Source organism: Chelmon rostratus, chromosome 14 (assembly GCF_017976325.1).
Source record: "Chelmon rostratus isolate fCheRos1 chromosome 14, fCheRos1.pri, whole genome shotgun sequence".
Classification (NCBI taxonomy): Eukaryota; Metazoa; Chordata; class Actinopteri; order Chaetodontiformes; family Chaetodontidae; genus Chelmon; species Chelmon rostratus.
Window position 1 is genome coordinate 15,572,405 of NC_055671.1, and position 12,074 is coordinate 15,584,478.

Genomic DNA, 12,074 nt, shown 5'->3' on the forward strand with positions numbered 1-12,074 from the left:
CTCTGCAAAGCCGAGGTCAAAGCAATATGACTTGAGCTGTGGTTTTTATGCTTCCCAAAACACTCAGCACAAATTTATAGAGCAATGTAATGGGCCTCCGTAATGTTCTCGTCTTGCTGCAGTGAATTAGAGGTTTGCACTGCAGGTGTCACCTCCACTAATGTGTGTGTTTAAGGTGCAACAGACTTGAAACCAACAGAGGTCAGTAAAACTGTTTGGTGTTACATTAATAAAAGACACAGTCCAGGACACAGATCAGATTGCAGGTTTTAATACTGAAAACAAACACGAATGGAAAAAAAAGGCAGTAACCAAGACACTAATAGATACAGCTAACATATAGCAGACATGACAAAAAGGCATGTATGTTAAGTACATTTACCTGAGCATACCCAAACTGGAAACTTGTTCCATGGAAACAAGTCATATTCACACACACAGATACATATACATATACATACACACACACAGTGTGTTTTCATGTCAAACTGTAAAGCTGTGTGTGTGTGTGTGTCTGTGTGTATTGAAGCAGTAAAGCTGATTGTATTTCCTCTGCAGCAGCTGATACTGTAGCTGCTGTGACCACTCGCACCTGTCACTGTGTGTCATGCCTCACACACACACACACACACACTTTAACTTTAATGCAAACAGAAGTCTTCATGACTAACTTGGCTGACTAACTAAGCACAGAAAGCCTCTGTCTCGTGGGCTCACTTCAAAAGGTTGTAGTGTGTGGAGACTCACATTTCGACGTGTCGACAAAGAGCCTTTTGAGGCAAAGTTTGGCAAAATTGCCAGAGTTATGGACATTCCTTATATGCTTTGTGAGAAACTTTGAGTGGCTTTGAAGTTGGATTTTTTTGATGATTGCTCCGCTTGGTCAACAGCATGCAGCTCGTTGTCTGTCAGGCTGATTTTTTTTAGGCCAACTGGCTACCCGGCAAATCACTATTTCCAATGTGGGTTGTCGGCAAGAGCCAGTGCTAAGATGAAAACTTAACAATGCTGTAGTTGGCAGTGTTTAAATGAAGGATTAGATTAACACCCAGTCTAATAAACTGTGTATGCACTGTTTTCACAAGAAAAACTTCTGCAAGAGGCATCAAAACCTTCTGGATTTACTTGTACTTGTCAGAAAGAGCACAACTTTGACAATAAATTACATCATCAGCTAAATGAGAATGCTTGTTTGCCCAAATAACCTCAAATTCCTCCCACATCGTTTGTTAGAAGGCAAGCTGAGAGTAGTGGGCTACCACAAGCTAACATTAAGCTAATTCCACCCTTGTTTTATTAAGCGCATCTTCCTCTTTTCTATTATCTTTCTCCCTCTTTCTGACAGCCTGTCCCCTGTGCTCGCACGCCCATCCACCCACAGACACAAGCAGCACATTCAAACAAGGCAGTTTTAAACTTCGTTCTTTTACTCACAAAAGCATACAACAGCGTGAGAATAAATATTTACAGAAAAGAGATGACATTCATGAGTCTGGTGGAGGTAGAAAACAGAACCCGTTCCTCTGGCGTTCGGCCACACTGAAACTACGCTTTATTTTCAGCGACGATGCAGGTTCGTCTCAGTATCCCAAGCTAGACGCACAGATATGATATAAAATGACAGAGTGCAGTTTCAGTGCTGCTTAAAGCAACATTATGCAAGAATTGGTATTTTAGGGGGATTTGCTGCTCTTAAGGTTTCTTCGTGCAATTCACTCACACATCACTGTCATAACTATGGACAGCTGTACGTGCATTTGTTATGATTGCATTACTTATGATCAAAAACTAACAAGCCAGCAGCTTTGCTAACACAGCCAAACATCAGGCAAGTCCAAAAACACAAGACGTAGCAATCCAGCTGATGTTACTAAGTAGTCCAACAGCAGGAAGGCGAGCTTGGCGTTTGTCATGGAGCCTATGATTTTGTGAATATTTCCTCTTGCTTTTGCTTGGTCACTCTCCCTTCTTCTCTTCTTAGCTTCCTCTGCCAGCTGTCTTCTTCTGTCTTTTCGCCTCTGCTATGATTTCCGTAGAGGCTTCAGAGCTTGGTTCTGGTGCCCACTTGCCTGGTTCCAGTGCCCATCACAGAATCGTGTTTGAGCGGGCTTTTTTTGCATGCAGACAAACTGAGGTGAGCAACTTTCTGCAACACACTGGCAGAAATGCAAACTCTCAACCCATTGGCTAACATCTGAAGAAGACTTTGCTTTTTACTAGACTTTTTAAAAAAACTATATATGCATTTAGACACATGTATCTGTTTATAGAGATCAGCCAAAATGTCACAGCTAAACCGGAAGCCCTGAAACATTGACGATGCCCCCAGAGGCTAAAACATCATCAGATGATAACCAATGGGTTCCATGATATCAGTTGCGCGACGTACTGCTATAAAGCATTCTGCACATCTCACAAGAGATCGTACCTGACAACCAAAGTTACATAGTGCAACAATGTTGGCAACAACAGGTGCTTGGAGCACAAAGTGGGCATGAGAGAGGTTCTCCCGATCAAAAATCATTGTGCCAAATGCTTTTGAAGCTGTTATTTTAAGGTAAAACAGTAACATAATGTTGCTTTAAACTGTGTGATCCAAAGTCCATATGGGTTAACAAACATGACACAAAATTTAAAGTAAAAACCAAAACTACAGTATTTTGCAACTTTACACATTACAGTGAATTACAAATGATCAATGGCACGTTTCAAGCTTTGAAATGCACAAGCAGCTAATAATCACAAGTACACAAAACTTACAGACGCACACACACACGTGCAGATCATATTTACAGTACACAATCCCCTGAATACCTTGTTCAGGTAATAATTTACCTGCACATATAAAAGCGTGGCTGGGGAGATGATTTTCAAAATGTAATCTGTCCACTTTTCTCCATAGATAAACTGTATATGGCTACTTTATCATTATCACAACAACTTATCCAAACACACTTTCCCTTCAACCAAGTTTCTGAATAATGATTTCCCAAAAAGTTAAAATATGTGTACGTGATGTTGCTTTTACAGTGGATGTTAACAGACAATGTTATGGAAATACATCCCACAGCATGAAAATGACCTCCCCAGTGCAGCCAGACAGATTACAATGTTCTTACTGTAACAGAGTTAAAGCAGGCAGGATAAAAGACGAGTGGGTAGATGCCGATGTTTGGATGGGGGGGGGGCTTGTTCCAGCGAATATGTGATGAAAGAAAGCAAACACGGGGAAAGAAGGAGCAGTTATAGTCACAAGTTTGGGCCTCAGATGTTTATCTGATCTACAAATACACACCAGTAAATGATTTTGGACCAGCTATGAGGTTTATCAGGAAGGAATGAAAAACAGGCAGACTGTTGATAATCTGGGGAGGTTATTATTATCATTATTATTATTGTTATTGTTATGAAACCTATTGTTTCATATAAGACTTTTAGCCACAGGGCGAACAAATGTATTTTTTTTTTTTAACCCCGCGTCACGGAGGTTTTATCCGGCTTATGCTTTTGTTGCCAGCAGACAAGGTTATTAGCACTGCAAATGTGGTGCCAAATTCCTGCTTTGCAAGTTTACGGAGAAAATTAAGTGTTTCCTCGGCAAGATTATATCTAAATGTTCATGAAAATTCATCTTAAAGAGCCTGAAAACTTACCTTTTTCCACCGGTTATTTTACATAAGACATTTCTATGTAAGTGTCTTTTTCCTCTGCACTTTCCTCGCTGGTTTGAAGTGGGCTGGTCTCAGTTAGGAAAATGTGACATCACTTCCATGCACCGATCAGAGTTTATCGATGTTGATTCAGAATCTGATGACAGCTGGCGGGTTGTTACCGTCGCCGTCAGTCAGACACCCACACAGTCCTTTGACTGTTGCTTATTTTGTCATGAATGTTTTATATTATAGAGAGGTTTTCAGGGGCTTTGAGCAAACATAGAGGAACATTTCCTTTTGTGAATCTTAGTCATCTAAACTGATCAGTCAGGGTCTGTTTCATGAACACACAATGATTAAAACACCAAACTGCTTTAATCCTTCCTGTTCCAATTCTAAAATACTCATTTTGTGCAATTTGCTGCTACACATTCACAACCGCTGACAACTGCAGTCCAGTAGATACATTCTGAATCTTCTAGCATTGGTGAAGCAGTCGCTGCTACAATATTTTTTACATAATGACCTTATCCAAGAGTATCCACTGAGTCCACGTGTAGCCGTTATTTGAACCAGCAACCTTACCACATATGTCTGAATGTTCTGCACTTATGAGCAAATGTTTTCCTATTTGACTGCTTTCAGCAAAGGAGCATTTGGAATGCATGAGCATGCGTGATATTTTGATCATCGAGCAGTCATTAAAGCCGGTATTTCCTATATTTCTGTTGCAAGTAATTCATATGCAGTCCATTATCACATCACCCTTCTGTTATGCATCTTCCAATAATAGTCCTGTCGTAGGTCCCAGTTTGGTGAAGCTCACAATGTTTGGTTTCACTTTGCTACTGCTTGTTGTCTGATTGGCATTAATTTTAGCTGTTTTAGCACTTCTGCATCGTGTTGTCGGGAGTGACACACTTACAGTTCATTTCAAAAGATTTTAAGTCTGGCTGACGTATACTGGTGACATGGTTTACTTGTGTAGTGCCTTTGTGGTTTACAGTGTTGTTAAGAAAACTGCAGCAGCAAAGGCAAAGTGATCACAAGCAAAATTTCAGTAACCGAAACACAATGACACAATATTATCTGCAAGCAACAGCCTCAAAAAAGTTGAGTCAATTCAAACCAAACGCAAATATCTTGAGCTTCACCAAACGGATGTTTACTGCACGGCTATGCACACACAATGTAAAGTCTAATATCCTAACTGGTCAAGCAATAGAAGCCAGATTTTCCTTACAGCTTCCGTTAGCAGAACTGTTAGCCTGCCAGTTTGTCTGGGAACCAGGAGCGACCTCTAAAACCTCGTCAGAGCAGGAAGGCGGAGGCGCCAGAGTTAGTGAGCTGTCTCGAATGGAGCTCTCCAAACTGCCCGTCCACCCTGACCTCTGCTGCACGGCCAGCCCCCTAACACCATTCAGGTCCGAGTTCCCATTCATCCTACCTTTGGACTTGGAGTAACAATCTCTCTCCCTGCACCAGCACCATCCTCTCCTCCCTCGCCAGCTCCCCCGTTTGCCCCTCAGACAGAGTATCTCCTGAAAGGCGTGCCTGAAGTCGGGGCTGCGGCAGTAGATGAGCGGGTTGAACGCTGAGTTGGAGTATCCAAGCCAGTTGAGGAGTCTGAAAAGCAGCTTAATGTCACCCAACTTGAGGAAGGTCATGAGGATGTTGAGGATGAAGAAAGGTAGCCAACACAATGTGAAGGTTCCCATGATGATCCCCAAAGTTTTCACAGCCTTGTGCTCCTTAAGACAAAACTTGAGACGCTTTGTGGCAGAGTATTTTCCCTCCCCCTTTTCTGTCCTTGCTCTGTTCTCTCCTAACTTCTCCTCCTGACCAGCGTCTGTACCTCCTGTTTTCTGCATGTTTAGACTGTCCTCCGCTGCTTGTTCTCCCACCTCAGTTCCTGCCGTGAGTGTATTCATAGCAGGGCTATCATTGGGATAAGTCAGCTGTGCAGTGTAATGCAAGTTATGAAAGTGCCTCTCCCTCCCCCTGATCTTCTCCAGCTGTTTCTGAGCCTCTTGGAAGACCCGGCTGTACACGAAAATCATCACCACCAGCGGCAGGTAGAACGACACAATTGAGGATGACACCGCGTACGCCGCATTGGTGTTGAAATCGCAGCAGTACTCGTCGGCCAAGCACCGCAGAGCTTCCTTATCACTTGACACCCACAGCTTTAAATGGATGGGCAGGAAGGAGATGAGGGAGGCCACTGCCCAAACCCCGAGGACCACTGCAACGGCCCGGCCCCTGGTCAGCAGGAGACAAGAGAGTACATGCAGCTGAAGAATATTGTAAAGATGGTGAGTGAAAACACATAGGTGAAAATTATTGTACTGTTATTACCAAAAGTGTAATTAAGATGCTCTAAAAGCAACATGATGGCACAATTTTGGTAAATCATAAACCACCTTTTATGCCTTGAACACACACACACACTCAGATTTATGATGCCTAAGTTTTAAATGAAAATCGATGCAGACGAACCAAATATCACCTTTTTAATTACATGCATTCTTCCTTGAAAATTGCAGACTACATTGCCCACAATGCAATGCAGGTGACAGTCTGGTTGAAGATTGAGGTGCCGTGCTAATCGTAGTAATGTAGCCCCAAGCAGACACGAGGTGTCGGCTACAGAGGGCACTTCTTTCCAACTTCATACCCCAGAATTTTTATTGTCAAACTTTTGACACCTGACACTGACTCATGTGACATCACTTGAGGCAATTTATCAGAATTTTTTTGCTGGTCCCTCTGGAGCCACAAAAGGCTTTATACAACTTTTTCACATAATGCAGTTCTCAAAATCTGTAAACAGATGGTGTAATTTCAGTGCAGCTCCCCTTTAAGTTGTATGTTTAATAGAGATGAGCTTCTACTTGAACAGGTCCTCTCCAAAATGCTTAAAAGCCAGAGAAAAATAAAGTTAATCTAAATTTGCTCAGCATGTTAAACATATCTGCAGGACAAAGGACATTTCCATGCTGAGTAATAGGAGGGGAAAGTTACTGGCACACCACTACATGGATTCAAATTCTCACTTTCTGTATGGTCAAACTTTCCAGCATGTTGTAAATCCAAAAATACCTCAACGAGTGAAGTCACTGCAGGTGTTGTCTATCTCCTGTCAAAGGTGAAACCTGTTGTGACATCACTGGTTGGGGTGTGGCTAGATGTACAACATGCTGGATTTGAATATGTAAAGAGTGGTGCAGCAGCAACAGCAGCACCTTTATGACTCATCATAAATTTACCCAACAAAGGTTGAATTCATTAAGCAACCCAGGGCTGAAACTGTGAAACGTTGGTTGGTTTTGTGCTCGTCACTTTTCTAAACTTAAATCACCCCACCCTCAAATTTAAACCCCACACAGTCAGACCAAACGTCTTGGACATACCTGGTGAGTAGCGTTGGGTAGCGGAGTGGCGAGGTGATGGCGAGATAGCGGTCCAGAGCAATCACACACAGGGTTTCTATACTGGCTGTCACACACAGCACGTCAGCTGCTGTCCAGAATTCACACATGAAGTTTCCAAACTGCCACGTTCCCACCAGGATGTAGCTGGAGCCAAAAGGGACCACAACCAAACCCATGATGAGGTCAGCAATAGACAGTGAAGCAATGAAGAGGTTGGTGACTGTTTGAAGCCGCTGGAACCGCAGGATGGCTGTGATCACCAGCACGTTACCTGGACGGAGAAAGGACTAATGTAGCTAAAAGAGACATTTGGATGTTGCATAAATCAGATATTCCAGTGCTGATCCTCCAATCAGTGAATCCAACAAACCATCAACTCACTGGAATGATGGAACGTTTCGTAACTTACCAAAAACTATGGCAAGAACCAGAATAGCCATTGCAACACCCAGCAGCACGAGCTCTGCGTCACTGTACTCCGAAGACCTCGCTGACCAATCAGAAACCAGGGAGGAGTTGTTGTGCTCTGATTGGTTAGCCAGTGCTGAGACAGCACTCGCATGTTCCATGATCTGCAGTCAGAACACAGAGAACAACACAGCTTTGTTCACAATGTAAGCCGCTCAAGAGAGCTCAGGAGTGGGGTCCAGTTTCCCTGTCTGCTTCTTACTGGGATGAACACTCAAGGTCTTTCACAGAGGAGGTTATATGTCCCTTAATGTTATCGTGAGTTCATCAAGTTCAGTGGTTGCCATGCCTTTCAGCCTTTCTCCCCCAGGGTTAACATACACATGAATGTGATATCAGCTGTGTCCTGCTATGATGTAACAGCATATGCCATGTCCATATCTCTACCATTTATCTCCATTTTCAGTCAATTCATGATGAACACCATTTTTATGATAGTATATGGCAGGAAGTGGCGGGGAGAGTGAGGAGGGATGATGCGTAAAAAGGTCCCTGGCCAGACTTGAAATGCAATCAAGGTATAATGTTAATTCATAGTTTGAGCAGAGTTTACATTTGCCTTCTTGGCTCCATCATAATCACCACCTCCAAGCATACGCCAAGCCTACAGGTGTGGATGGATGCTTGGAAAGTGCTGGGGCTTGTGTAGTGTTATGTGAGCTACATCAGTGTATGTGGTATGTGGTGTTTGCAGAAGAGCGGCAGCAGTACCTGGAAAACAAGTCCTACTGCACCTAATGCTGTGAGTACATTGGACATACTGCTGTCAGAGGAATACATATATTAGGCGTGAACGGAGCAGCACACGCCTCACATTCATTTTTTATTGCCTAACTATTTTTGAAGTCTTTTTGACAGTATGTTTAGAAAACAAGACATACGTCCGAGCATGAAGCCCCAGGTGACAGCAGCCACCTGTAACTGGGTTGCACCAGCTGTGTGTAAGTGCAAACGCCTAGTTTGAACACCATTTCTATTTGAGGACAGAGTTTTTGCGCTACACCACAGTAATTCATTGACATTAAGATAGTGCTGATTAGCTACAGGCAGTGAAAATGTGATTTCCTATGACAATATTTTAGTGAGTTTGGACTTTATGCCAGAGTAGTTAAGATGAAGCATTGACATAGCTTTAATATCAAACTTAGTGGTTTCAGTGTATTGTTTATTGTGGACTGTGTACCTTAACTTAAGCGATCTTATGTGTAGCGGGTGTGACGGGCTTCTGGTGATCCTTGTCCACTATTTTGACTGTTGGGGGATGGCCCTGGACCTCTGTGATGTAAGCAAAGGTTTAGGACCATAAATCGTGCTACAATAGATAAAACTGTCTGAGCTGCACAGGTGGAGGTGTATTCACCTTTGTTTTGCTCTTATATGTGCAGTTAAAAGGGAACACCGTGTGCTGCTTTTTAATTCACCTCTGACTGCCTCCAGAGGCTGTTTGGTTTACTGGATCGCCCGTGTGCATGTGTATTTGGATTAATATGCATGTTGGTGTTATTCCAACACAATCCAAACACTCACAACATTAGCCAGTTCTCCCAGTGGTCAGCGAGCAAAGTGTTGAATATTGGGATGCATTTCAAAGCCCAGGGTGGACCAGGACAAGATTATTTATTTATGACAGTCATTTCGTAAGTGGAATAAATTGCTGCGGTACGTAAACAAAGACTTAGTGTTGTTACGTTACTGTAGTAATACAGCACATTAATCATCAGTGTTAGTGTGCTGTTTATTTATGACGTTGCACATATATTTAGGGAACATAGAGGTGCCAGAGTGTGGGGCAAATGATGGATCTGCTGCAAAGTTAACTGCAGACTCATTTGAAAAATCAATCTTTCATTACTGATGCATAGAAGGTTGTTTCAGCCGTAATGAAAGGTGCACAGCTCCATCTGCCCCTGAAAGATGATTCAATAACAAGCATAGATACAATCAAAGGAATGATTTCCTCTTTTATCCATGTTTGTAAGACGTTCAGCTCACTTGTTGCTTTCTGCATGAAGCTTGACCCTGCCGCCCTTTACACTGATGACCCTTTAATGGTGCCTTGTGACTGTTCACTCACCCCAGTGATCTGATCAATAATCAAAGCGGCTACCTGCACTAATGCATGGCTCTGCTGTTTAAACAGTGACACACACAAAGAAACTGGACCGGCACTCTGAGGCCAATAATCAAACACAAAAGATTTACTGAGACGTAATATCCCAATATTTGGGCAGAGATAGCTCAGTTTTGGTAACCACACGGAGCACTCAAACACACAAAGATGCACACAATAGTACATGCACAAACACATAGGCACAAGTGCACGTGCTAACACAAACACGTCCAACACTCAGCCTTTGCAGAATAAACTGATGATAGTGGACCAAACTGTGAGGGAAGAGGGATGTTTCAGTGCACTTTGTGAAAAGCACACATCTTCTAATAACAAAAGAGTCATAAAACATTTTAACGTCCCGATAAAATAAACCACATGCATTTAAGATGAAAGCTAGTTTGGATTCAGTGACTCTGAGCAACACCATCACACTGGAAGAATCTGACTTATTCTGCTAAATTAGGTTTGGTCAGAGGTCTAAATCCTGTGGCAGCTGTTAGAATGAAGGTAATTAGACTGATGCTTTTTAATGTCGATAATGTTGATAAAGTTTATCTTATCTTATCTATATCTATATCTATATCTATCTATATCTATCTATATATATATATATATAGATAGATAGATAGATATCTATATCTATATATATATATATTACGAGCAGTAAATGTATTTTTAAAATCGACTGATTGTACAAGAAGTTCAAATCTATCATTAGATCTCAGTTATGACTCAATTCAACAAGTTTATTTAAGTTACATTTGAATCCTTTTACCATATAAATACTATACAAAATGGTTCAGTAACTAGAGAAAAACTGGTTGTCAGTGGCACCATTTAACACTAAAATCCTTTTAATGCTTCAGTAGTTCTGACATGCGTAAACCAGTACACACTTGCGTAAACTAGCACTTAAAATATCCATGGTGTATACATGTGCATGCAACACAGTGTATGCACGACGCATATGTGTGTAAAGCAGCATTCAGTTGGAGTAAGATTTCCTACCTCCAGGCTCTGCACTCTGCTTTACAGTCCAGTGATTTGATAATCCAGACGCTTCTACGTCCCCAGCACAAAGGATCATTATAATGTGTTTGTCAGCAGCTTTTTGGTGTCCCTTCTGCTTCCTCTGCTGAGTTATGAATGTCTGGTTTTGTGTGTGATACGCACACTCTGCCTCGCTCTCTCTTTCCAGTGCACACTCATGTATAAACACACTCTTTCAGCCCTCAACCACACTTGCCCTTTTGAAGCAGCTGAGCCCGTCACCCTCTTTATAGGCAAGCCCCCGTGACATCACAGCAGGACAGTAGCCTATCAGAGGACAAGGAATGGCTTTAAGTGTATATCGCATGTCTGCAGTGTACTGACAGCTCAACAGCACCCAGTGCCCTCTGGGGAACATTAGTTTCTTAACCTCTATTTATTCAGGAAGGGCTTTCTGAGCTGTTTTTCAGCACCACCCTGCTTCACATTCACACATGCGAGCTGCTGTGCGAAACCACACACTTCTGTTTCTGGCTGCTGGGCAGCTGTACTGCTGCGGTTAGGAACATGACAAAAGCAGTCTTTGACCTAAATGCTCGACTATGCTCTACTTTCGAATGCTTCACTATGTCTTGCTAAGACAATGCACTAAAAAGACACTGCTGAGTTTCTATTCACAGAAACAACTCACCTCAGGTTAGATCAAGGTTGTCATAGTTGTACAATATGGGAGTTCTATCTCTTGTTTTATGTGATTACTAGAATATAAAGTATATGCAGGTAATATAAGAGGTAGTCACAGCTAAACAGCTACTACCTATAGTCTTAATATAGGTAGACTATAGGTTTAATATACCAATAGTCTAACTTAAATTGAGTTGAACTGACTCTACTGAATGACACTGTTCCACATGTTATTCAAACTGTAGCCCTGTGTTTTGTACATGGGTAACACATTTAGCTTGATCTGATTACTGATGATTTGCCACAAGCCTGAACATCTGACAATGTTGTCAGAGTAACAAGTCTGTAAGCCCAAACCTGCAAAAAGGTAGGTTGATTCAGATTTAATTGGATCATATCTGTCAAATAATATTAGCATGCACGGTGACATCTGGAATCAAATCACTCCCCAGGATCTGAGGAGGGAGAATCAAACATGGGATTCAATATAATTAAAATAAAATAAGGTTGATACTGGAAGGCTATTAAATCAGAGTTTGAAACATGTACACAAGAAGATTTTGTGACATCACAACTACTTTGGAAGCCAATCATGGTCCAGTATGCAAATGAAACCTCCAGTGTAAATACACTGAGGAAGGACATTACTGTGCAGTAAGAGACAATGGGGTCATCATGTCTCTACAGCTCTACAGTAGCCCAGAAACGACAAATGAAACACTGACTCTCCAG

The 12,074-nt window shown here is 42.0% G+C and overlaps 1 protein-coding gene across 2 annotated transcripts; it reads right to left on the reverse strand.

The window, feature by feature from the left end:
- Positions 1–267: 267 nt before the first annotated feature.
- On the reverse strand, positions 268–10,904 carry LOC121617409 (beta-2 adrenergic receptor-like). 2 transcript variants are annotated; one of them, XM_041952584.1, is made up of 4 exons: positions 10,677–10,904; positions 7,497–7,659; positions 7,067–7,358; positions 268–5,915 (listed from the first exon to the last, which is right to left on the reverse strand). In XM_041952584.1, exons 2-4 carry the CDS (start codon positions 7,654–7,656, stop codon positions 4,868–4,870), a joined length of 1,500 nt encoding a protein of 499 aa, XP_041808518.1. In that variant the 5' UTR covers positions 7,657–7,659; positions 10,677–10,904; the 3' UTR covers positions 268–4,867. The 2 variants fall into 2 exon arrangements, with proteins under 2 accessions (XP_041808518.1, XP_041808519.1); XM_041952585.1 differs by lacking the exon at positions 10,677–10,904 and having other exon boundaries at positions 7,067–7,383; positions 7,497–7,634.
- Positions 10,905–12,074: the final 1,170 nt, after the last annotated feature.